Source organism: Perca flavescens, chromosome 17, assembly GCF_004354835.1.
Source record: "Perca flavescens isolate YP-PL-M2 chromosome 17, PFLA_1.0, whole genome shotgun sequence".
Lineage (NCBI taxonomy): Eukaryota > Metazoa > Chordata > Actinopteri > Perciformes > Percidae > Perca > Perca flavescens.
Genome location: NC_041347.1, coordinates 6,345,177 through 6,372,318, shown reverse-complemented (window position 1 = coordinate 6,372,318; position 27,142 = coordinate 6,345,177). Strand labels below are relative to the sequence as shown.

Sequence of the window (27,142 nt, the reverse complement as noted above, 5' to 3'; positions counted from 1 at the left end):
GGATGATTCCTCACCGTTCGCATGATCAGGGACACCCCACGAGGCAAGATCTTGTGTGGAGGCCCAGACCGAGGGAGGTTGGCGGTGGTGTGGTGCTTCTTCCATTTCCTGATAACTGCACCGACAGTTGATCTTTTCTCTCCAAGTTGCTTTCCGATTCTCTTGTAGCCCATCCCAGCCTTGTGCAGATCAACAATCTTGTCCCTGTCCGTAGAAAGCTCTATGGTCTTGCCCATGGTGGTGATGTTGGATGCTGGTTGTTTGGGTGTTGACAGGTGTCTTTTATACAGGTAACGAGGTGAGGCAGGTGTATTTGATGTAGATAATTGGTTCGGATTGGGGCTGTGTCTTAAAGAAAGACTAACTGGCTTGTAGGAGCCAGAATACTTGCTGTTTGTCCAGGGGGTCAAATACTTGTTTTTCCTCATCAGATGGTTATCAATTTTAATAAATTCATATGATGTGATTTTCTGGAATTTTCTTTGGGATTCTGTCTTTCCCTGTTAGAATGTACATATGATTACAATTGTAGATTTTTGCATTCTTTGTAAGTGGGCAAACCTGCAAAATCAGCAAGGGGTCAAATACTTATTTCCCCCACTGTATCAACATGCTAACAAAACATACACCGGCAACATTCGCACTCCGTCTTTGTGAGCTAAACTAGGTAGCGCATCGCTACAGTGACGGCAGCTGTGCGCCCCGTCACAGGGCGTAACATGCAATAAACCAATCACAGATCATCTCCCATTTCCTTTAAAAGCCAGGCACGTTTGGACCTTGGAGCACTATTATGATGGAGGATTTGCACCGTAATATTTTTATTTCTAATCTTTTGCGTGTGTGTGCTGCTGTGTCCCTGTGTGTGTAACAAGCATAGTGTGCGCACGCTGTGCATAAGCCTAGTCGCATTTTACTAATGCGGAGAACATATTCCTCGAAGTTAGGTATTGAAGTCATTTAGGGTATTAGGTACAAAGAATCATATCGTATTGGCAGTAGTATTAATAAAAAAAAAAAAAAAAAAAAAAAAAAAAAAAAAAAAGTCATTGATGTATGATTGTTGTGCGACGCTTACCACAAGGCCCGAGAAGCGCGGGAGAAGGATTCTCATGAGCTGCGGTTCAAGAGACTGCAGCATTTGCTTCAGAAGAGCAACATCTACTCCAAATTCTTGCTGACTAAAATGGAGCAACAACATAATGAGGTACTGTGTGTGTGTGAATGCCAGTAACTACCTGCGCTGTGTCTGAAGGCTAAATCACTAACGCCTTACACTCCATTTTCTGTCAACTATTGCAGGAGAAGCTCAGGAAGGAAAAATTTGAAAAAAAGACCAAGAAGGTAAGGGAAATTTTACTGAAGCTTTTGTTTCAGCTGAACATTAGAGTACTCTGATTCATAGGTGTGTTTTTGTCTTTTAAAATGCAGAACACAAACTGTGCAGAGCCTGAGAAAGGTGAGCAGGCCTTCTATTGGCTCTTCTACTAAATACAACATGGACAGCTCCAGTACACACTGATATTAACAAACTAACAGCTTAAGGAATATGCTAAACCTTGCTCATGTAAACTTCAAATCCAAATATGTAAACATGTGTGTGAAGTTTTTGACTCTATTCCCTGTTGAACCAGCTAAAAAGAAGAGGAGGAGAGACGAAGACTACAAAATTGCAGATGTCATGTCAAAAGAAGTAAGCTCTCATTTGGCTTTTAGTCCGTCTTGGAACTTTCCATTTACTGATCTGCTCATTGGTTCTGCTTAATTTTGTCTTCCAGGAAATCCTGTCGCAAGCTAAGAAAACCAAAGTGGAGGAAATGGTAATGGTTCATTTTTCTTTTTACGAGATGTCGTGAGATGTCAAGATATTTTAATAATCCAGAAGGGTGAACATTGGCTATAGGAAACTAGGGCCGTTGAAGGCAACACATCCAACCGTACATGTGCGTATCAAACATTTGACCAGGCACCGGCCCAGAAGAAACTAGAAGCCGAGGATATCGAGAAGATGAGCGACTCCAACGTCGACATCAAGAACCGTCTGTCGGAGACGGTGCGTGACAACGCCAAGCATCTGCTCCATCCGCACAGGAAGGTGAACGGCCAGCCGGTCCCCGCCCAGCAGCCCGAGCTCTTCACTGGAGGGGTCATGAGGTCCTACCAGATCGAAGGAATCGAGTGGCTGAGGGTGAGTAGTTGATGAAAATGAGATTGTGGCAGGTGACGTTTGTTTGCTCGAGACTAGACACTAAGCCCTTCCCAATTCCAAAACTGGGAAAGGCTTAGTGGCTCGACGGTAAACGTTGAATTATGGATTTGATTCGCGGGGGTATTTTGCAGACTGTAATGTTAGTGTTATACAACATGGCATCTTTACTTTGCGTAAACATACACTTACACATTTCACTTTCCTAAAGCTAAGTGGCGTTTAATCTGTATGCATTTTGAGCTATCCACGTGTATGTCTACGCTTTATACAGCGGATGTAAAAGGGCGTCGCCACGTGCCGTACTATCGCGAGAACGTGCCGTACTATCGCGAGAACGTCACACGTGTAACAAAAAAAATTATAAAAAGTTGGGTTTAGGAAAAGAACATTGGGTCACGACTTTGACCAACGTCACGCGCTTAGGACAACAATAAACTGTTGGGTTTATGAAAGAAACATTGGGGAAGGCTTAAAAAAAATAAAGTTTGAAAAACGCCACGTGTGGGACGCAATCCCGGCTCTCCTGGGACAAAGTCCTTGCATCCTTTCATACTGCTCTCTACACAACACATAATGTTGATGGCTGAACGGCGTTGATAAACACGCTAAAAAGTGATTATGCGTCTTGATAACACGCCGCAATGGCATACGAATTGGCGTGTCGTACATACGCCACTTTATGAGATCAGTCTGTTATAAGTTAGCAGTACACTTAATTAACCGGACCCAGGGTGAGTCTGATGAAAATGGCTGTCTTTGCGTGGTCAGCTCCGAGAGTCTTTTTATTTATTTTTTTTTAAGATAATTTTTTTTGGCTTTTCCGCCTTTATTTGACAGGACAGCTAGGTGAGAAAGGGGGAGAGAGATTGGGAAGACATGCATCAACAGGTCTGATTTGAACCCTGGACCTCTGTGTCGAGGCATAAACCTCCAAATATATGTGCGCCTCCTCTACCCACTGAGCAACCCAGCCACTCAGAGTCTGCTTACACAGCGCTGTGGAGGAAGCTCCAAGATTAGGTTCTGTTCTGCCTCTGTTTAGAAGTTGTGACTGTACAGCTCACAGCAACTTAATACAATATAGTGTCTGGCTTTTGTTTTGATATTTAGCGTTGGCAAATGTTGGCTTTTCATGGAGTTTCATCTGAGTGAAATAATAGACACTAAAAAGCCAGCGTTACGTAGCACCAACCTTATTCAACACAACAGTTGCGATTTTTCCTGTCAGCTATCCGTTTGTGCTCCAGGAAAGTGAATATGAGTTTGCTTGGTATATCCAGCAATCATGTAACATTGGAAGCAGCAAAAAGTGAAGGGCGGTCCAAGCCGGTAAACCTCCCCCACCCCCCCCTAATGTCCAGAGCGTCTAAACGGCCTGCTGTGCCAGCAGTTTATTGTTTGGCTGTTTAGTTTTATTCACCAAGGAAAGGAAGGAAACTGAGTGTGAAGTAGACTAGATGAAGGGCTCGAGAGATTTGTGTGTAAACCAGCAGCCTGTGGTGTTCCCTCTGTGTCAGATGCTGTGGGAGAATGGCATCAACGGGATCCTGGCTGATGAGATGGGACTGGGAAAGACCATCCAGTGCATTGCTCACATCGCCATGATGATAGAAAAGAAAGTGCTGGGCCCCTTCCTTGTGGTGGCCCCTCTCTCCACTGTGCCAAACTGGATCAACGAATTTAAGCGCTTCACACCAGAGGTAGGAGGACATGTTATTATCTCACCAGGCGCAGAAGTCTGAATGACTTTCTTGTCTGACTGGTCCTTGGAAATGATACCCACCTCAGCGAGTTAAAGACGGACAGTTACATTTGAGCCAAACAAGGTCACACATTGCTAATCAAGCCTATCACCGCCATGGAAAGCTCTGTATTTCTCAGTATACCGGAGTTGTGGTGTCTAGTATTGTGACTCCAATTGCTTTTCTTAAACATGTCGACGGTGTTTGTGCAAATACTCTCGCTGGCAGAGGGGCGAGACAACGGTTCCGCCCTCTATCTTTAAGTCAAGTTTGCAGCTAACTTTCATTGCAGATTTGACACAACTTTTTTTGTTGTTGTGTGAAATAGTCTTGCACGTTGTCTGTTAATGTCTGAGCAGAGCCATGTGTTTGTCCCAGGTGTCTGTGCTTCTTTACCATGGTACCCAGCCAGAGAGGGCCAAGCTGCTGAAGCAGATGCGCAGGCCTCAGGGGCCCCTGAACATGTGTCCTGTGGTCGTCACCTCCTTTGAGATCGCCATGATTGACAGAAAATTCCTACAGGTAGGATCCATGCTCATCGTTTACTTTAAACAGTAATAGTCTCACATTTATCAACAGGTCAGTATTTAACTATAGAGATGCATAAGTTGAGTTAGATCCATTAGTTGATCAACAAAGTAATTTTCAACTATTCTGATAATTGATTAACCTTTGAGTCATTTGTCAAGCAAAAAATCCCAAAGCTTCTCAAATGTGATATTAGGCAAGGCAGCTTTATTTATATAGCACATTTCAGCAACAGGGCAATTCAAAGTGCTTTACATAAAACATGAAAGACCATTTAGAAAACAATTAAAAACAATTTAAAAACATTAAAAGACAAGAATTAAGAGCAGTTAAACATATAAAAGCAGATAAAATAGGTTATTTAAAGAAAGGCAACATTGAAAAGAAAGGTCTTCAGCTTTGATTTAAAAGAACTGAGAGTTGCAGCGGACCTGCAGTTTTCTGGTAGTTTGTTCCAGATATGTGGAGCATAAAAACTGAACACTGCTTCCCCCTGTTTAGTTCTGACTCTGGGGACAACAAGTAGACCTGTCCCAGACCACCTGAGAGGTCTGGGTGGGTCATAGTGTAGTAGCAGATCAGAAATGTATTTTGGCCCTAAACCGTTTGATTTATAAACCAGCAAAAGTATTTTGAAATCAATTCTTTGAGGCACTGGAAGCCAGTGTAGAGACTTCAGAACTGGAGTGATGTGATCCACTTTCTTGGTCTTAGTGAGGACTCGAGCAGCAGCGTTCTGAATCAGCAACATAGCTTGGATGGTTCCCCGCTTCCTCCTCCTGAGGTGGCGAACAGTTTTCCAGAAGCACCTTGGTGCCGACCGAAAGTCCTTCTCCATGTCTTCTCCAAACTTCTCCCACACCCGCTGCTTTGCCTCTTTCACGGCAGAGGCTGCAGCCCTTCGGGCCTTTCGGTACCCTGCAACCGCCTCCGGAGTCCTCTGGGATAACATATCCCGGAAAGACTCCTTCTTCAGTCGGACGGCTTCCCTGACCACCGGTGTCCACCACGGCACCTAAGACGACACAGCTCCTCGCCGCAGCTTCAGCAAGGGAAACTTTGAACATTGTCCACTCGGGTTCAATGCCCCCAGCCTCCACAGGGATGCACGAAAAGCTCCGCCTAAGGTGTGAGTTGAAAGTCTGTCGGACAGGGGCCTCCTCCAGACGTTCCCAATTTACCCGCACTACCTGTTTGGGCTTACCAGGTCTGTCCAGAGTCTTCCCCCACCCCCTGACCCAACTCACCACCAGATGGTGATCAGTTGACAGCTCCGCCCCTCTCTTCACCCGAGTGTCCAAAACATACGGCCTCAGATCAGATGAAACGATTATAAAATCGATCATTGACCTTTTGCCTAGGGTGCTCTGGTACCACGTACACTTATGAGCATCCCTATGTTCGAACATGGTGTTTGTTATAGACAATCCATGACTAGCACAGAAGTCCAACAACAAACAACCACTCTGGTTTAGATCAGGGAGGCTGTTCCTCCCAATCACGGCTCTCCATGTGTCTCCATCATTGCCCACGTGCGCGTTGAAGTCCCCCAGCAGAACAATGGAGTCCCCCACTGGAGCCCCATGCAGGACTCCAGTCAAGGTCTCCAAGAAGGCAGAATACTCTTGTTTGGTGCATATGCACAAACAAAAGTCAGAGTTCCCCCACAACCCGCAGGCGTAGGGATAAACTCCAACGTAGCGGCGCTCAGCCGGGAACTTGTGAGTATCCCCACACCCGCCCGGCGCCTCACACCCTGGGCAACTCCGGAGAAGAAGAGTCCAACCCCTATCCAGGAGTATGGTTCCAGAACCGAGACTGTGCATAGAGGTAAGCCCCACCAGATCTAACCGGTAGCGCTCCACCTCCCGCACCAGTTCCGGCTCCTTCCCCCACAGAGAGGTGACGTTCCACGTCCCCAGAGCCAGTGTCTGCTGCCCGGGTCTGGTCCGTCGAGGCCCCTGACCTTCACTGCCACCCGTGTAGCAGCGCACCCGACCCCAGCGGTTCCTCCCACAGTTGGTGGGCCCATGGGATAGAGAGGGAGTTGCCACGTTGCTTCTTCCGGGCTCTGTGGCAAACCCGGCCACCAGGCGCTCGCCGACGAGCCCGCCATCTGGGCCTGGCTCCAGACGGGGGCCCTGGGCTTCCTCCGGGCAGGGTAACTTCACCTCTTCTACGTTGGCTCATAGGGTTTTTGAACCATTCTTTGTCTGGCCCCTCACCTGAGACCACTTTGCCTTGGGAGACCCTACCAGGAGCACACAGCTCCAGACAACACAGCCCTCAGGTTCATAGGGACACACAAATCTTACCACCACGATAAGGTGATGGTTCCCGGAGAGGAAAATCGATTGTGCTTAATAATAAAATCATTTATTAAAAATGATTTACCTGCCGAAGACCTGACTTTTAGTAGTGTTAGTGTGTTTTCATTTTTTGGGACAGACTGTGGCTGACGAGGAATGGATGCTAAATTTGCAAAGTTTGCAGTTAAGTGCTTATTCGCCATTCTTTGTGGAAGAATCTAATACACAGGGCACAGGCTTGTCCTGGAAAGAGTCATGAGTGCCACTAGGCATGCAGCCTGGACCCAGCACATATCCGTTAATGTTTGCTGCATTTTGCACACAAGCATTCTCATTAGTCTGGGGAGACGGTTAGCTGCTGTCCTTGAGGGGGCAGAGTTGCCTGGCGTTTTGCTTTTGGCCAGGGGAGAACGATGGGAGAAGGAAGGGGGGCATACTTGGTTCCAGCATCTACCAGCTGCTTCATCTGTTCAGTGAACTCCAACATGGGGATGGGGGAAAGGGGGGAGAACAACGGATCCTCAAAGGCGTCCTCAAAGGCTTCAGGGTTGGTACAGGGGTTTGAGGAGTGTTTGACAGGTGAAAAGGGGGGTTGAGATTTCTCGTCTCAGCTCTGTGGTCTCCCATGGTCAAATCTTTGCTTAGGTGGGGGCTGTGATGGATCACTGCCGCACTTTGTGTCTACCTCTTGTTTAGATTCCTCTTGTCTCGTGTCCTTGGTTGAGGGAGCAGATGTGTGGCGCAGAAAGTAAAGTAGGCTAGAGGTGCACAGCTTTACTCCTGGCTTGTTAAGGAAGAGTCAATCTGCTTTAAAAAGATTTCTGTGGTTCCAGAAAATGTTAAAGTTGTCAATAGTTGCCAAGAGTCTGCCAAATCTCTCAGCTCCTCTTCTGACTGGTGGTATAGGGCCACTGATAAACACCTTGGCGTTTATGGAGCTGACTGTGTTCAGCAGATTCATAAAGTCACAATTCAGCACTTCAGACTCTTGCTTTACAACACCATTTGACCCTATGTGCAGTATAATGTTCTTAATAGTTGGGTGTGCTGCCACGATATCCGGGATTCTTAGGGCCAAGTCAGACACCATATCTTTGTGAAAACATAGTATTTTGGTGCTTTTACTGCTTTTTATATCTTTTTACAGCAGTCACCCACAATCAGAGTTTTAGGCCCAGTTGTTAGCTTTCCTTGTAGTTTTTTACTTTTTGAATTGCTCTGTCCTTACTCTGCTGTGTGACGATGAAACGCAATCCAGGCCATCAGATGGATGTCCAGGGTCCTGCAGCAGAGGAGCAAATCTGTTCTCCACCTGTACACTCAGTTGTTGGGGAGGCATTTTGTTGCTAATTTTTTCTTTTGCAGCTGTCCACGGCTGTTTCCTACTAAGTACAGGGGTTGAATGGGCCTGGATGATAATGCAGGCCAGCCGGTCATATCACAAATCTCAGGACGCTGTGCCCTGCCCGTTGCTCGTCCTCCCATTTCCCAGGAAAATGATTTACTCTTAGGCTTTGCACCAAAAGAGTTCCAGGGAGGACTACCACTTGTTGATATATTACCTGTTCCACAGCCCTCCTGTTTCTTTGTAGTCTTGCTGGTGCTAGTTAGCCGTGTGTTAGCATGCTTTTGTCCATTGTTTTGGGTCCATGGTAAAGTGGTGTCATTTTCACATGATCAGTTCACTTCCACGTTTTAATTCTAACCGGTGAATTTTGGTTTCCAGAACTGCAATCTTCTGAAGTAGTCATCAACTGAGAAGGGAGGCATCTTGCTGCTAATTAGCTTTAGCTACAATCACTGTAGAACAGGCTTGGGCTATTGGTAGGCCACGCTCCCACAGAAAAATGTTGAAATATGGTAAAAGCCTGTCTACAAAAATATATAGTCCAGTGATTTATAAGTATCCAAGAGCTGTTGCTCATAGGTTCTCTCAGAGGAAAAGCAAGATTATCAGCAGAAATATGCAAGCAGAGGCAGGAGCAAGCAGCAAAACATCTGCACTGTAAGAAGCAGGAAGCAAGCATATTACTGCTTTTCATTTACATATCTCAGAGGTAGATCAGAGTATATTACAATGGCACTTTTTCAAATAGCAAGGCGTTAGACTGTGGTGTTCCACAGGGGAGTTGCCTAGGGCCCCTTCTTTTTGCAGTTTTTACCAATGATCTGCCGCTTGCAATTGGACAAGCAAGTTTAACAATGTATGCAGATGATTCTACCCTCCATTATGCTGCATCTACATGTTTGGAGCTTAATCAGGTTCTATCTAGGGAGCTCAACATGGTACTAAATTGGATAAATTCAAACAAACTGCATGGTATTTGGCTCTAAATATAAATTAGCACAAGGGCCTAAATTGAATCTTGAAGTTGCAGGCCAATCTATAAAACGAGTAAATAAAGTTGGCTCTCAACAAAGGCGGTCGCATTTCTCTCCCTCTCCTCCCGTTGCCTACCCTGCTTTGCTCTCTTGTCTAGTCTTTGTCTCTGTGTACTTCGAGAGTCTCCCTCTCTGCACTGCTCCAAAAAAACAGAATTATGGATTTGATCAACTGGTCTCTCAGCGCAATTGACACCATCTTCTCGACTAGGAGAACTGGGTTCGGGGGAACTTGACTGCCCTGCCGGAACGTTTGCAGCTGGCTACACGATGGACGCGTGGGACAGGTGGCGGGTTGTGTTCCTAGCGGCTCTTTCCGTGGAGGACATTGAAGATATCTACCTATTCGGAACCATGATAACCGTTTTTTTGCTGATTGGTTCAGACATTACCCTGGTTTATCGAGAAATTAAGAAGACGGGAGCCGAGCAAAGTCCGAGGCTGCCCGTCATGGTCGAAGCTGTGGGCAGAGCTGTCGGAACTCAGATTGTGACTATGAACACCGTGAGCCACAACTTGGATACCATCTTGGTGAAACTGACAGCTTTGGAAAGTCTGGACAACATCTTGGAGAAACTCACGGCTTTGCAAAGAAAAATTGATCGGTTTGGAGACCAGAATGGACATTTTAGAGAAGACGTGTGTAACTAAATGCGCCTACTCGCCCTAAGACAAAACAAATTCCAATCTTATCTTTCGACTCCCCTGCACCAGCACTGGCCTTGGCCGAGGCCAGTGTTGTACAACACTTCCCCCTGGAAGCACTGCAGCGAGGCACACTCTTGCGTTCCTTCCCAGATTCCCACGGACACCTGCTGATTGTTGACTCGGACGTGGTACTGTTCAAGGTTGACTCCATGGCAACCGGCTATGTATCGCTATGACAATCGTGCGGACTGAGACAACGAGATTACAGGGCCAGACGTAGTTTGACTACTCAGGCCTACACACACACACACACACACACACACACACACACACACAAACCCTTAAATATATACAGACATGCAATCACCCACCACACCCCGTATCTCGCTTTCGCCGCTTAGTACCCCCAGTCAGGCGGGTGGGTCTGTGACCAGCGCCTTGCATGGCTGCAGGACCAGATGGCTGCTTGCCTGTGCTGGACTACCTTCACCCCCACACTCCCCTTCCCCATTGCGTGTCTTATGTGCTCTTGTATTGATTATGTGCTTATGTTGCTGAGGTGTTTTTTTCCAGTTCCCACACTGTACCCCTATCAGGGGCAAAGTCTGGGAGTTGCCTTTTTCTCCTCTCCTCATGTCATGCTGTATTTTCTTCCTGCCCTGTATACCCCATTGTCACATTGTATGTTTGTATATGTATGGTCAGGTTGATGTGTTTGTATCTTGTAAAGCGCTTTGTTTTTTTTTTTTTTTTTTTTTTTTTTAAATCTGTGAAATGCGCTCTATAAATAAACTTTACTTGCTTAAGCTTTTAAGACTACGGCTTGATAGTGCATTGTCGTGGTCCGATCACATTGACTATACAGTTACTATAATGGGAAGAGCTGTTGCCACTACAAGGAAATGCTCACCATTTCTACCATCTTCTTTACTAAGGCAAATTGTTTGCACATTAGTTCTATGTCACTTAGATTATTGCTCAGTAATCTGGTCATCTGCTTCAAAAACCCTAATTAGAAAACTTCAAGTAATACAAAATAAAGCTGTAAGACTTGTTTTAAAGTGTAATTTTAGGTCCAATGTAGTTAAAATACATGAAAGTCTTAAATGGAGTGTTGAAAAAAGATTATTAGCAATTGTGCTTAATTTGTTTCACTCTGTTCAAAGTCAGACACAATAATTTATTTTTGATAACATGACATACAGTTCAGATATCATACTTATTTAACAAGAGGAGCCAGTATGGGGCAGATGTTACTTTTACCAAAATCCAGTAACTTGAAAAAAACTTATTTACAGAGCAAGTTCTTTGTGGAATAAAATCCCTACTAACATTCCTTTTATCACAGGAAAGGACTATTTTAAAAAGAAAATCAAATCTTACCTTCATTTAAATTATGAGGTTTCTGATTGTCTTTGTCAATGTAAGCAACCTTAATGTTAGCTACCTAATACATTGAAATATGTTTGTTTTTAAGATATTTCTCTATTTGCTTGGTTAGTTACTTTCATTTAATTGTATTTGTAATTTTTTTTTTTTTTTTTTTTTTTTTTACTTAGTTTTGTTGACAGATATTGTTGCATGTATTTTATTATTTTTTGCTATTTTTTTCTAATTTCTTATCTGTATATGTTATGAAATGTTTCAATATTGTTTTGACTAAATGTGGTGTTTGACCCCAGGAAGACTAGCTGGTCGTCAGCTAATGGGGATCCTAAATAAACTAAACTAAATATCTGATTGTAAACTGAATGTTTGTTTGTTTTGGACAAAATACAACATCTTAATTGATATTAAGCCTTTTTTTTTTTTTTTTTTCTCCTGTTCTCATGTCTGCGTTGTGCTCTAGCGCTTCCAGTGGAAGTACCTGATAGTGGATGAAGGCCACAGGATCAAAAATCTCAACTGTCGGCTGGTGCGGGAGCTGAAGTTGCTGCCCACTGACAACAAGCTGCTGCTGACTGGCACACCGCTGCAGAACAACCTGGCTGAGCTCTGGTCCCTCCTCAACTTCCTCCTGCCAGAGGTCTTTGATGACCTCAAGAGGTATGGATCCATGTCATTTTTCTAGTTAATTACTGAGTGATTATCACAATACTGCAACTGCTCAGACGCACTGCTGAGTTAGTCTGTGAACCCCATCACAATGTTTTTGGTGTTTAATCATTATTGCAAGCGCTGACTTTTTTACAGCAAAACTAGAAAATCTTAAAGTGCTCATTATGTTTTTGGGCTTTTTCACTTTCATTTATATATATATATATATATATATATATATATATATATATATATATATATATATATATATATATATATATATATAAAAAAAAAATCTCTTTTGTTGTGCATGTTATAGGTTTACAAAGTGAAAAAGCCCAAAGTCCACCCCAAAGGGACTTACCATCTCACACAGAAAACACGCTTTCCTTATCTCTCCCACTTGACATTTCTGCACGTGACCTGCTGCAGCACTCCACTTGAGGAGCAGTCGGCTCGGCGCCTCTCAAATCTGACGAAAATCTTTTAAACTGACCTTTGTCGATCAAAAAACAGACCGATTCAGCAACTGTATGGCCTATTTCTCGCTTAAAAGTTTTTCAGAAGCACATTTCGGTGAACTATTTTCATAAAAATACGAGATCGTATTCAGAACGAGACGCCATTAGATTTTAAATTCGGGAGCAATAAGACCCACGTGATAGGTTCGTCCAATTAGCTGCCACGTGTTGCGTTCGTCACGCTCATCCCCCTCATCATTTCCAGTAAGTGTTTTAACATGGGTGTCGAAAGTGGGCGCTACGGCAGTAAGTAATTAACAGTGTACTGACGAACTGTGCAACACACACAGAAACCGAGACAAGAGAACCGAGCGGTTCGGATGTTTTTTCATGAACCGTACCACCCCTACTAGGTACTGTCAGGGCATGCCCTCATACTCTGCCTCTGACTGGCTAGTAGTCCTTACCTAGGTACTGCACATGTGCGACTCCCAACAAAGATGGAACAGAATTGAGATGCTTCACTCTGTAGCTAAAACGGAGAGCTCAACACACAGGGTGTCCTTAGCTGTATAATGGTAGGGAATACCCTGTATATGCAGTTAGATGTGACATTTCTCTTACCAGTTGTTCAGTATTAAGTCAATGCTCAGATTTAACCTTTTGTTGACATGTTTGCTGTGTAGCTTTGAGTCGTGGTTTGACATCGACACCATTAATGAAGCAGAGAGTGTGGTGGCTACTGAGCGCGAGCAGAACATCCTAAGCATGTTGCACCAGGTCAGTCCTCCAAACCATCACTACACAGTACATTCATTAGAGAGACTATTGCACTTATACAAGTATTTAATACGTGTTTTTGATAGAAAAAGTAAATGTCTTCTAATTCCATTTATAAAGTGCAAATTGGTGGAGGGAAGTATTCCCAAGTTCAGTATTTACCCAAAAGGTAACTTTTGTCAAACTGTCTGAATCAGAGATCTGCTCTCATGAGAAGAGAAGTGATGTACTGGTTCAGCTTCTGCAGGAGATTATTATTATTATTATTATTATTATTATTATTATTATTATAAATGATAGAATGTAGTTCTGTTCTTGTTGCTCATAAGGATCAGCCTCATTTTTCATTTGGTACACCGTCATGAAATGAATCACAAAATCAAGTTGTTTTGTGTGTGTGTGTAATAATTGTTTTTGTCTTCAAGACATACTTTAATATATATGTTCTTAATATAGGAAACATACACTATATCCCATCATTTATTGTATCATTTTACACAATGGTGTTGCTAACACTCTTGGATTGACCCTGTAGGGGTTTTGTGCATTGTTCTAAAGGTTTTCTTTGTTTCAGATTCTGACTCCGTTCCTTCTGAGGAGGCTGAAGTCGGACGTTACGCTGGATGTTCCTCCTAAGAAGGAGATCGTTGTTTTTGCTCCTTTGACGGCCAAACAGGAGGCCTTTTACACTGCTGTGGTCAACAAAACCATCGCCAAGATGCTGGGCAAGGAAAAGGTCTGTCTGTACTATAAATTGGTCTGTTTGTTTATTTTCCGTGATGGCACAGGCATTATGCAACATGACCTCACACAAATTGCAACATAAACTTTCATCTAGTCTCATAAAAGTCTTATTACTAGATTATTATTCTAAGTGTCTGACAACATTATGGAAAGGATGCCTACAGAGAGGGATTTCTTTGTTAAAGAGTAACATCCTTTTTGTTTAACATGAAACGGCCCCAAAATCACCATCACCAAACCCACCAGACTCCATTTAACAGAAATGTTAATCAGCATGAAAAAAAGAGCCAGTAAAAGCTGACTGTTGGAAACCGTCTGCTCTCTTGGTTTATTTAGACGGAGGCTCCTGTAGCGTTGACGTCAAGTGGCAGGCCGAAGCGTGGCAATCGAAAGGTGGTCAACTACAAAGAAGCGGATGGATACGCAGAATTTGACGAAGAGAAATATCTGGAAGCGCTCTACAAGGAGCAGGGGGAGAGGTCAGCACTGCCTACACACACCTTCACTTGCTTATTATTTAGTTTTTGGCTGTTTTTGTTCTCAGCGGTATATATACAGTATTTGCAACCAGGGTGTGAGATTTTATTTTAATTTTTTTCCAGGGAAGGCAGATTTCCCCCCTTTCTGGTCTTTTTCATTCGTTCGTTTTCATTTAAAATATCACTATTATCACGGTGGATTACCACGGTGTGGAAACCGCATGTTCCCAGCTTCATCAGAGTCTCCTGTCAGTTGCGCGGCAACTGACAGGAGAAGAGGACAGGACGCTGCAGCTCAGCTGTAAACAGACTTTTTTGTTTATCATTCCTTTCCCATTTTCGGACTTGTTGAAGTGAAGTGTGTAGCCCAGAACCTAAGTTAAAACTATTGTGTAGCTTGCTAAACTGTCATGGGTTTTACTGCCTCGTTATCTGCGTAAACGTTAAAGCTTAAGTGTTCTGCTACGATGTGGATACATTTAGCCCGTGTTACGACGAGACATTTATTTGCCACGTGTTGATATTCGGGTTGTGTTGGGTTATTTGCTCAGTTATGGATGTGTGCCGTAATAGATGTGGTTTATTCTCAGTTTGTGTTACTGAGCAATATGTTACATTTTTTAATTATTACAGAGAAATGAATATAATTCTTAGTATTGTATATTGTTATATGCTGGTGGCTATAAAATTTAGTTTTGGTAAATGTTCATAGTAAGTTAGATGTTTATTAGTCTACATTATTTACTTATATTTCAGAACCACATCCAACTTCACATGTAACGTCAGATACAACTTCATAGTTAACTTCATGTTGGAGTTGTAAATAAATCGGACATCTCTGGTTCAAGTCCTTACCGGACCCCCTACAGCGGGCCAGTGTCTCTGTAGCCCGTTTTCAATAGTTTTTACATTTTTACTATTTCCTATATTTTTGTAATATAATAAACACTATTACTCTTTTTGAAACTATGTCAGCTTGTGTAGGCCTGTCGGTGCTTTCTAAATCTATTGAACACACTTTTAAAAATACCGGATAATACCGAAAACCGTGATAATTTTGGTCACTATAACGTGAGGTTAAATTTTCATACCGTTTCATCCCTACTCTGCTGAATTATTTTCATCACCATTGGGGACAAAATGTACTCTTTAAGTACTGGTTGTTTGACAAACCTTGCCATGTTTTGAAAGCATGTTCTAGACCAGCATTCTTCAACGTTTTTTTTTTTAAGCCAGGGACACCTTAACCGAAAGAGACGGATCAGGGACCCCCCTACTGCATACTTTCAAAGAAATAACAATAATTTGGTGGTCCTCCTGCTGTAACTCTGAGGACCCCTCTGTTGAGGATCTCCATTCTAGACAAAAAATGATCTCCGACTTGTGGCTGTGCGTCAGTCTAACTTTAATCCTCCTATTTCTTCCAGGCCCGCCCCGGTGCTGGAAGTCAAGAGCCCGCTGGATGCCCAAATCAACCTGAAGCTGCAGAACATTCTCATGCTGCTAAAGAAATGCTGTAACCACCCCTACCTGTTGGAGTACCCCCTCGACCCTGCCACACAGGAGTTTAAGGTAACGTACAGTCACCTGTACTGGTTTGGTGTAGTAACGTGGAGCTACAGGTGCTGTTTCACTTGAGAGTATATGTTTTTTTATTTATTTTTTTTATTCAAAGAGGACGAAGGTACATGTGGATGACAAACCGGAATTGCGTAGATGAACAGAATGCGTTAGGGCTGGGACAATATGCTTTTGTCCCGGTTTGATTATTTCACGATACATAGGTGGCGATTTTTAAACGTCGTCGCAAAAAAATAATTTTTTTTTTATTTCTAGAATGTATTTAGTAGTGAAATTGAAGAAGCACAGTTGGTATGCCAGTTTGTGACATGTTCCCTGCTTGACATACTGTCCATCCTGCTGTCCTCCCTGCAGATTGATGAGCAGCTGGTGCAGAGCTCCGGGAAGTTTCTCATATTGGACAGACTGCTGCTTGCACTGAAGAAAAGGGGACATAAGGTGAGAAGGACCCCAGTAGCTAAACGTCAGCCAAAATGAAGTACTATAATTATCTTAAGTAACTATTTATCAACTATTAATGATGAATAGATCTAAGTTGGGGTCCCAGTACTTGCATTTGACCTCTGGTGCTTCAGGGTATATCTACTGTAAGAGAAATCACCTGCTGTGAACCACCAGAAAGTCCTTATTTTTTATTTTTATTTTTTTGTGAATAACAATGTTTTTTGTTAATCCAAAAAAACATACAACTCGCTACATGAACACCCCAGAGATCTAACCACTGACTGTCCGATTAGTAGATGACCACCTAGCCTCTACCACCTGAGCCACAGCCGTGCCAGTATTTACAGTACATATGCATACACGTACATACATATACACACATAAACATTGGTTTTATGAGTTGTGATTGTTGAGAAGCAGCATCTTGCCCATCTTGGTTGCCAGACCACGAACGTTCGCCAGATGAGTTGACGGGAGATAAATTTGAAATTCCTGTTTTGGCTTGTTTCCCCCGTCTGCCTCTCCTGGTTATCCTATAGAGAGCTGCTGCTCCTCCAACTGAAAGTTCTGCTTAAGTAACGAGCAGTGAGAAAGTTGAATCAGTGGGTGGTCAAAGGTTTAGAAGTTCCTCCCTGGTGCATGTGATTAGAGCGAGAGGGAGAGCTAAACAAATAAACAAAAGTGCGAGAGAGCATGTAGCATGTACAGTATTAGCGCAGTAATCTCAGCTACACCTGCTTGATGCTGCTGCTGGTGTGTGAACAATCCTCTGCCAATGCTGTTTGTTGTCCTGTTACATTCTACAGTATGTCAGCGTATTTCTGACTTATGTATGTATGTGTGATGGATTCGTTGTTGTGATCCAGGTTCTGATCTTCAGTCAGTTTACGACCATCTTGGATCTGTTGATGGATTATTGCTACCTGCGGGGCTTCCAGTACAGCCGACTTGATGGCAACATGTCCTACCCCGAAAGAGACGAAAATGTGAGTTTTGAACAACAATTTGAAGAAGGCTGTGCAGAAAGGCTTGGTGTATATTTTATATTGGCTGTCATTTTTTTTTTTTTTCACACATTTTAACGGACACGGGTTCATTGATTTGGTCCCACCCACCGATCCATAGTTTAGGAAATCCGAAAGCGATGCAGCGCTACACCTACGCACGGCCTGAGGTTTTTCTCAGTAATCAGTTACCTCGGGGTCACGGCACATTATTTTGACCAACAGTGGGAACTTTGGGTGAATGCTTTGACTGTTACGTCGACCACTTACTACAAGTAGCCAGACAAAGTCAGCACAGAGCCTCCACCGAGCAGTTCATCAGCTTTGCTCACACTTCATTTAGATTTATTTTTTTGTATCACCCTGTTCCGAATAGAAGGGGATTTTTTCTGAGCTTTTATCTCCATATTTATTTTGAGGTGAGGTTAAACACAATGACAATAGTTGCATGACATTGTTCCATTTAGCTGACCAGTGTACTTTACAATGCGTCTTTTGCTGTAATGCATGAGTTCCATTGCTTTTTTTATTGTGGGATTAACATTTTTTATTTTTTAACAACATACAAAACATACAACTGGCAACATGAACACACGAACGTGGCGTTTGCATTTACGGTGAGCAAGCTGACGATAACGTTAGGTTCGTACTAGTCAAAACTCGGCAACAGCTCAAACATGACACTGACATTACCACCTACCATTACTTAACTTACTCCTCTTCACCCCCTGTGGGACATAAGGCTGCAAAGAGATCTCTTTATCACACAATGTGTTGCACATCTCCCTGGGACAGGTGCATCTTGTCCAGCAGCTCCTCCAAGTTTTAGACACACCAGTTACTGTACTGTTGCCAACTTGACCTGTTTGTGGTGTGAATGATTCATCTCTAGTCTCTGATCTTTTCAGATGAATACTAATGATTTGACGATTGATTGTATAATAATTTTTAAAACTATTACTGTTGTTTCAAACAGCACATTAAAATCTACAGTGTTCATGTAATGTCATACATTAGCAGTGAAATTAATTAATGTATAATCATCATGAAACTGATTTATTATTCAGACTATAATCGTACCAACAATGTATAATCGTGGCGTTGGTATGCTACTTTTGTAACAGGGTTGCTGTTAACAGACATATCGCAGTGATGTGTTGCTGCTTCCACAACATTCCTAGCGTCACAGCCCTAGTGTTCAGTTAACCTTTCCAAGTGTAAAGTGGGACACTACATTGTGTTAGTTATGTTACATTAATGTTAATATATCCATCTCTTGTTTCTTGATGGGCAAGAGTTGAGTTTGCCATATTATGCGCTTAGCATATTTTTTGAGCATATGGTACGTTTGGGGTTATTCTGGACGATAGTGATGTGTTGCTGTAGTATTTGTATTTGTTGATGTTTTGGATTGATGCAATAATGGAGATTTGCATAAACCAAGCATATTTGTTCGCTCCCATGTTGTAAATGGACTGTTCTTATATAGCGCTTTTCTAGTCTCAACGACTACTCAAAGCACTTTAACATGGTACAGGAACCATTCACACACATTCATACACTGTGGCCGAGGCTGCCGTACAAGGTGCCACCTGATTATCAGATAATCAGTCACACACATTTACACTCCGATGCACAGCATCGGGGGCAACTCGGTTCAGTGTCTTGCCCAAGGACACTTCGACATAGGACTGCAGGGCCAAGGATCGAACCAACAACCTTCCGATTGGCAGGCAACCGCTCTACCACTGAGCCACAGCCGCCCCTGTAACAGTATTAAAAACCTAAAACATATCCCTTTTTTAAAGTACACTTGGAACCGATAAATGTGTGATAAATTTGCAATTAATCGCAAGTTACTCTGGACAATCATGCCGATTAATAGCAATTAAATATTTTGCTCTATTGACAACACTGCTATATTGTAGTAGCATTTTTTGAGCAGGTTACTGTTGATGGCTCGGAGTATATTCAGCTCATTAGGAGAGGTGCAATTCTTAAGAATTCGCAACACATTGCCCTCAGTAGACTTTAGATTGTGTCCGTAATTACTAATCATTAGGGCTGGGCGATATGGACCAAAAGTCATATCCCGATATATTTAGGCTGAATATCGATATACGATATATATCCCGATATTCTTTCCGCAAAGTGAGAGCAAATGTTCAGTCAAAGGCAGATATGACATGTCACAAGTAGTTTTATTGAAACCGGCTATTTCAGTGAACAGTTGCAAAATCAAATGAATAAATAATAAACAGGTTTCTTCACCTGGTTCATTATTAAATGCTCAGCTGTTCAAATAACAATTAAATGTAAACAAACACTGTATAACGACAGGAGTCGTTTTTTTTAAATCAAAGCTCCATAAGGTGCACATTTAAATTAAAAAAAAATATCTTAAATAAAAATAGCCTATAAAATAGGCCAATCTTTTTCTGAAATAAATTTGAGAAAAATACAATATCAAAATGTTTTTAGTTTGACAACTATAAATGGCTTATTAAAATCAAATTACAGATTTCCTTCTCTTTTCTTACAAATCCACAGATGGAAATAACGAACATTACAAAAGAATATGACAATCCCTAGTGAGGGCAGCATTTATATATATAAAGACAGAACAAAATAAAGTGCTCAGTTTAAGATTTTTTTTTTTTTTTTTTAAACATCAGCTTGAGAATAACCTTTTACTTTTTGTTAACTCAATTTCTTATCTGAACAGTCTCAACCAGTTGGACAAGAAACAGACTATCAACTCAATAAACATTTCCCCCCTCTTTTTTTACTTTGATAAACAGTAATGCTGTCTTGAGGTAGACATTAGAAGACAGACAAGCGTGTCCTCCTTTGTTTAAAGATTTTGTGCGAGAAACACCAGCCCGTCGACGGCATCCGGCTTCAGAGATGCTCTGTGGCAGGTCACGATATTGCCACTGCAGCTGAAAACCCTTTCGGAGGGTGAACTGGTAGCTGGTACCAAGAGATACTTTTTTGCCTGGTGGCTCAGAGCTGGAAAGACAACTTCATGATCCTTCCACCACTTGAGGGGATCAGTGTCACTCTCCACACTTGCTGACTGCAAGTAACTTGACAGTTCGTTTTCAATAGCCCCTCTCTTGGTTGGTGCAGTGGTGGTGGCTGTGCGCTGCTTGAAGAAGCTTGCCAGTGTCTTAGCTTTTGGTGCTACTGCTGCTTCTCCATCTGCAGGCTCAGGCACAGTGGGCACATGTAGGTAAGGCGGTTGACAGCTGCTCTGATCAGCCAGTAGCGTCTCCACTTCCAAGACAACTCTGTGCTTCAATGCATTGACTTTTTCACTTGGGATGTAGGTGGCCCTGAACCGTGGATCCACAAATGAAGCCATCTCTAATAGGTCAGTAGCGGCTGGGTCAGAATACTTGCTGTTGAGGTACTCAACAATGCTGGTGCAGCACAGGTTTCACATATGATAGAGTGACGTACTCCTCACCTGACAAAGCATTGGTAAAGTCCTGGAGAGGTTTCAGGACCTTTTGGACTGCTTCTAGGACCTCTAAGTCCTGCCAGGTAGGGACAAGGTGCCTGGTCTTTTTGTCATTAGACAGGACTTTGGCCAGTGCTCCTTCCTGCTCCAGGACTCTCTCTATCATCTGCTGCCTTGATCCCCAGAGTGTGGCAGACTCTGTTATGAGTTGGTGACTTGGCAGACCCAGCTGAAACTGGACTTCAGCAAGATGTCTCCTTTTCTTCCAGCTGTATGAAAAACCGCTTACAATTCTCTTGCACAGAGAAATGGCCCGGGTGACGCGCTTGTCATTCATGCCATGTCCTGTCCGAATCATAAAAAAAACTATTAAAACAATGTGCTAATGTGAGAAATTTGACTCTGGTTTCAATTTAACACACTCATACAACTAAGTGCTTTCCAAAATCAAGCTTTAGAAATATTCTACATTGATATTATTTTCTCATTTATTTTTTTAATCAACACAATTTACTCATGTTTCGTTCTTGTTGTTGTTCTTAGTATTTATGCTATTTTTTTTAATGCTACTTATATTTCTACTCCACAATGTTTAGGCCTACGTGTCAACATTAGTTTCTAGTTACTATGCAGTTTGCTCTTTCAATCCAGAGAAAACACTATAGTCTAGTTAATAGCTAAATATGTTACCTTGATCATATCAACAGGCTAACCAACATTTTAAAGTCATAATTACCTCACCTTTACCAGCTGTAACATTAAAGTGGTAAACACATCAATACATCACTAATTCTGATCCAATAACCTAATAAATATGGTTCTGAAATATACCATTCTGTATTGTAAGTGATTTTACTTTAAGTACTTTAAGTTTTGTGTTTTATTAATCTATTTAACCTCTATTTAACAATACATTTTTCAACGGAGACCTGGTCAAGACAGCAGCATAAAACACAAAATTGCAGACTGACACAAAGGCAAATAAGGAAAAACTAACATTTTCATGTTTTTGTTTCAAGTAAAATATCTGAATACTCCTTACAACGCTGCACTCACCAATAGCCAAGTGTAGTCTGTGACCGAAGCACTGCATCCTCAGCCACTCGTTCAGCTCAACCGCTTTGACGATGTTGCTCCCGTTGTCGGTTGTTATAGCAACCAGATGCTTTTCTTGGAGTTTCCAGCTTGCAATTGCGTCCTGCAGGGCCTCGGCTATATGCTCACCGGTGTGATCCTGGGGGAAATAACTTGTTTGGAGACACGCTGTTTTCATCTCCCAGTCTTGAATGAAGTGAACTGTCACGCTCATGTAAGGCTCACACGTCCTGCTCGACCACATATCGCTGGTCAACGCAAAATTGGTCACGTTAGCGAGCCGGTCAGCAAGGTCCTGCCTGACTTCAGTGTACATTTGTGGCAGTGCTTCTCGTGCAAAGTAGTTGCGACTGGGAAGCTCATATCTCGGGTCCATAGTTTTCAATAGCTTTTTGAACCCGACTTGTTCCACAGTTGCAACAGGGACCATATCTTTAGCAATGTGATAGGACACCGCTTTAGTTATAGTACACCACTTGTCACTTTTCTTTTCATAAGGCACACTGCGGGAAAATGAAGTTTGCAGTGAGCTTTGTTTCGGGGCTGGAGCTTTTTCGGGTTGTCGATGGCTTGCGACTGGGGCTTCTGCAGCGCGAAGTTTTACACACTCTTCGTATTGCAGTTTGTGCCGCTGTTTGAGGTGGTGAAAAAGATTTGTAGTGCTTCCACCCCTGGCTGTAACTTGTTTATGGAACTGCTTACATATAACGTGATTTTGTTGCTCATCTGATACTTTGAATCCGAACCACCTCCAAATTACTGAGCCACTGCTTTTTCTTTTACTAACCAATTCCTCCTCCGCACGCTCCGCAGACGTTGTTGCTTCCTCCATGTTTGTTGAAGAGTGAGTGTCTGTCCCTGCCCCTCCCCCCTCTGTGCAAGAAAGAGGAGGGGCGGAGGAGCAGTGTAGAGAGCACCGGGTCAGCAGCTTGCTTGGAGCAAGGATCACAGCGCAAATTTGAACTATATCGATATATGCGATATGGTCTAATTCCATATAACATTTAAAATTATATCGATATATTTTTTTAATATATATATATCGCCCAGCCCTACTAATCATCAGGTTCTTCTTCCCCAGATGACCAAATTCGCCAAAGATCCCGAGGTGTTTCTGTTCCTGCTGAGCACCAGAGCAGGAGGACTTGGGATCAACCTGACAACTGCGGATACTGTTATCATCTTCGACAGTGACTGGGTAGGGGGCAGATTTAAAAAATTCAGAAAAGTATAGTAAACCCGTTTTCTGAAGCCAAGTGTTCCCTGTGTGTGCGTTTTGTTGGTCAGTGTGTGTTTATGCTTCACTCTCCTCTCAGAACCCCCAGGCAGACCTGCAGGCTCAGGACCGCTGTCACCGCATCGGGCAAACCAAACCAGTGGTGGTGTACCGCCTGGTCACAGCCAACACTATCGACCAAAAGATCCTGGAGAAGGCCTCAGCCAAAAGGAAACTGGAGCAGATGGTCATTCACAAGAGTGAGTGGCTTCACTTTAATGGGATACCTAGGTGTAGTACGTTTGCCAGATGCACAACTATTTCAGAAGCAGTCGTTGTTACTGAAAATCTGGAGTCTCCGGCTCCCTCAAACAACGCTAATTCAATTTGTATAAAACAAAAAAATCACAAGTATGCCTAGGGGGCATCTTGAACCACCCGAACCACCTCAACTGGCTCCTTTAGACACAAAGGAGCAGCGGCTCTACTCTGTTCCTCACGGACGACTGAGCGTCTCACCCGATCTCTAAGGGAGACACCAAGTAAATACAATCTGAGACATAAGCCATAAAAAGTGCAGGGTAAAATATATGGATAAAAATATACGTAATAAAATGTGAAATAAGCTCATATAAAGGACAGTAATTGCAAATGAATAAGCTGAATGTAAACATAAACGTAGTACATGCATAAGAAGTAATAAATGTGTGTTAATTTCACATTTCTTAACTGTTCTAAATGTACTTTAAGCCAGTGTGTACTTCTTCTCTACTACTTCTGCTTATTCACATGCGAGTATAACCTCACGCCACTTTCCCACTCGTTAAGGCATCAGTGCTATATTGGCACCGGGTTTCGGTACCCAACCCTAGGTGGAAGGTACACCACTGTGAGGAAAACCGATGTACGCTCTTTGCAAGGGTGGTCTGAAATATATTCCAAATGTGGACTTTTGATGATTTGATTTCTTTTGTTGTTTTTCTCCGCAGATAAGTTCAAAGGTGGGAGGGCAGAGTTGAACCAAAGTAAATCCTGCATTGATCTGGATGAGCTGAAGGAGCTGCTTAAAGCCAGAGGCACGGAGAAGTAAGAAATCCTCCTCTACTCGATCTAGAGAATGGGAAGAATAACTAACACTGGTTCTTTACTGGGACAAACGTGTCGACGTGAGTGGAGAGTGACATTTGGCTGTAACTTTGTTCCACTCAGAGAGGTGAAAGCATCAAGGGGGAAGGTGATCAGCGACCAGGACCTGGAGCTTTTGTTGGATCGCAGTGACTTGCTGGGTGAGGAGATGCACCACTTGTTCAATTTTCAGGGGGGACTTGCAGAAGAACTGATTGCTGGGCAACAGAGTTTCTACTTATTTAGGTTCCCCTAACGGGCTTGTGCCTACGACTATGCTGGAACCAGAAAGCATAGTCATTCCACCAAACTGTTGTCTTCATTTAGTTTTCCACCATCACAAAAGCTTAAAGGGATTGTTAGAAGTAATTTCACCCTAGGGTTAACCCCCCCCCCAGTACTGTAATGTGTTGACTGTGTTGTCCCTTCAATTGACTGTCATAGTACACTTTCTATTGACATTGACTCTTCTGTGTATTGACTACTTGCAGGTATAAATTGTGATTTCATCTCTTATCTGAATTGACCATGGTTTAACGAGTGAGCTGAAGGCATGTATCTTTTCTTTTCAGACAAAGAAAAGGGGAGAATGAAGAAAGAGAAAGTGGGAGTCTTCAGAGTGATCGATGCCGAAGAGACGTCGGAGATCACGTTGACCTGAAACACTTCAGACATGAACTTATGACCCCAGTCCTTAGACGGCTCTCAGCTGCTGTCAATTGTTGTATAGAAAACCTCCTAAAAACTGTTTGTAGACCTTTTTTTTGTCTTTTACTTCAACTGCCTTTTTAGTCTTTTGTTAAATGAGCTTTTTGTGTAACTACTGTAGAATTTTTATTTTACTATCATTTGGGTTTTTGATGGCCGTCAAGCTATTTTGATAAGTTTCTTTAATATTGCCCCTACGCTGGCAGTGGCATTAGGACTATCAGAGGACATTAGAACCTGCCAGTGAAACGCACAAGGCAACCTTTTCATTTTTTTTAAAGCCATCCAAATGTAAATTAGACCAGTAGACTGACTGGTGTAGATCCTGTCTTCACTTTAGGATGCTGTTTTTTTTTTGGCCTTCACGCAAACTGTCTTCTGACTGTTAGCATGCTTTTCTATGCATCGGTTTTAAGACAGTTGTACTGACTTGATCAAGTCCTGTTTGCTTCAAAAACCGTCAGCCAATCAAAATAGAACTTTATTATCTTTAACAATGTTGTAATCTAAGCACTTTCCTGCAGGTTAAGCTTAACATATATGTTCTTTTATATAAATAAACTATAACTTTGTGTTTTTTCCCCAGCATTTGCTGAAAACCATTGTCCTGTCAGGTTCTGTTTCTAGCATTGAGTAGAAATGCTTGACTTTAAAACTTCCAGAAAACGTGATGCGTTCCTGGAAGGCCTTTTCCAGTGCACTTTGAGTCCCATTGGTTCTTGCCATACATCTCGGTCCCACCTTTAAATCCATAAAAAGACCCTTGTGACATGTGAAAGCTGAACAGAAACAGTTTTTCAACAACTCGCTCGCTCAACTAGAATTGTTTTGCTTGAGTTAATTCCTTATTTACTTTGAATACATGTGTATTGGGTTGTAACGTCCCGCATATTCGCATGCTCTCCACGAGTGTCCGAATTTTAACTCTATTGTTTGCTCTAAAATATAAAGACGTCACCCTAGGCTGTAGGAAACTGTGATGGGAAAAAAAAAAATACAAAACTTATTTACAATCAGTTTAGGACAAATATTAGAAACATTTTTAGAAAAAAACACAGGACATATGACAACTTAACAGCACCACAAACCACCCTACAAATAATCAGAACATTGAATTAAATAAGCTTCATGACAAAACAATACAATGCATACTACACAAAAAGAGTCTGGTTTGGGGGTGTGGATAGAGTGTGGGAGGGGGGAAAAAATAAAGTTTTTTTTAATTTTTTTACATCCTGCAACCACAGCTCCTTGGGAACAGCCTCCACAGAAGGGCAATACACAATGCCCCTGTATTGGCTGTGTCCCGTCTCGGCTGTCCTGAACTGCCCACGTTTCCTACACGTGTTGTGCAGTACGACACACACGGGGCATGTATACCATTATGATTATTCATGCCAATTTTATGTAAATATTGGTTGGAGTGTTTTCCCTATCATTGTATTGGGGGGGGCGCCCTCTGTGAAAGAGTGGAAAAAATGATATTATGGTATGTATTGAACAAATTACCGGTATATAATGTTATATATTCAACAACCACTAAACGGATGCGTGAAATAAAGCTGTTTTCACACATACAGGTAATTCACTTCTCGTTAAAAGTTCAATTTATTTTAACTTTAGTTGCGCAACCTTGCTCCTGTTTTCACCTGTTGCTGAGTAACGTACATTAACATGCCATGGTCTCATGAGTGTAGCATACCTGTAGCAAGCTCCTTCGTAGTAACTAGCGGTAAAAACAAACGTCGAAGAGTAGCTCCGTGCTACAGAGTGGCGATTGCTAGTTGTAAGCCGCTACAGACCTCCGTCACAGCTCGTTCGTGTCAGCGGCTTTTAGCTAGTAGAGGTGTTGAGCCGCCATTAGGGGGTGCTATAATGAACGTAGATGCGTTTTGGCAAATAACTCCATTTAAATGGGAAATTTGCAATGGCAATAACTCTGCCGCATTAAATGCTATCATCACAAAACTTGAGATTTTTGATCGACATGCCACTCTGCGGCTCTATACCAGATTTGGCGATGATCGACCTTTAGGGGGCGCTATAATTGGGGTAGAAGCGCTATAGTCAGCGACCAGTTTTGGCCCTTTTACTCAATGTTAATGGGATATTTGCTAGAGGTGTGAATCTTTATTGATCTCCCGACTCGATAGGATGCATCACGATGCGTCAAATAAATTTTTC

At 42.5% G+C, this 27,142-nt stretch overlaps 1 protein-coding gene across 1 annotated transcript in view; it reads left to right on the top strand.

Moving 5' to 3' along the window:
* hells (helicase, lymphoid specific) overlaps window positions 1-25,333 on the top strand; it is a 35,022-nt gene extending 9,689 nt beyond the window's left edge. Inside the window, exons 4-23 of the mRNA XM_028603337.1 lie at window positions 1,085-1,207; window positions 1,303-1,344; window positions 1,432-1,459; window positions 1,635-1,693; window positions 1,779-1,820; window positions 1,967-2,188; window positions 3,727-3,909; window positions 4,330-4,473; window positions 11,668-11,864; window positions 13,003-13,096; window positions 13,671-13,832; window positions 14,177-14,319; window positions 15,747-15,891; window positions 16,255-16,338; window positions 17,211-17,330; window positions 22,991-23,107; window positions 23,226-23,385; window positions 24,115-24,211; window positions 24,335-24,411; window positions 24,823-25,333. Of these exons, the coding sequence (XP_028459138.1) occupies window positions 1,085-1,207; window positions 1,303-1,344; window positions 1,432-1,459; window positions 1,635-1,693; window positions 1,779-1,820; window positions 1,967-2,188; window positions 3,727-3,909; window positions 4,330-4,473; window positions 11,668-11,864; window positions 13,003-13,096; window positions 13,671-13,832; window positions 14,177-14,319; window positions 15,747-15,891; window positions 16,255-16,338; window positions 17,211-17,330; window positions 22,991-23,107; window positions 23,226-23,385; window positions 24,115-24,211; window positions 24,335-24,411; window positions 24,823-24,911 (2,328 nt within the window). The 3' untranslated portion in view covers window positions 24,912-25,333. The remainder of the gene's footprint in view (window positions 1-1,084; window positions 1,208-1,302; window positions 1,345-1,431; window positions 1,460-1,634; window positions 1,694-1,778; window positions 1,821-1,966; window positions 2,189-3,726; window positions 3,910-4,329; window positions 4,474-11,667; window positions 11,865-13,002; window positions 13,097-13,670; window positions 13,833-14,176; window positions 14,320-15,746; window positions 15,892-16,254; window positions 16,339-17,210; window positions 17,331-22,990; window positions 23,108-23,225; window positions 23,386-24,114; window positions 24,212-24,334; window positions 24,412-24,822) is intronic.
* The last annotated feature ends 1,809 nt before the right edge of the window (window positions 25,334-27,142 follow it).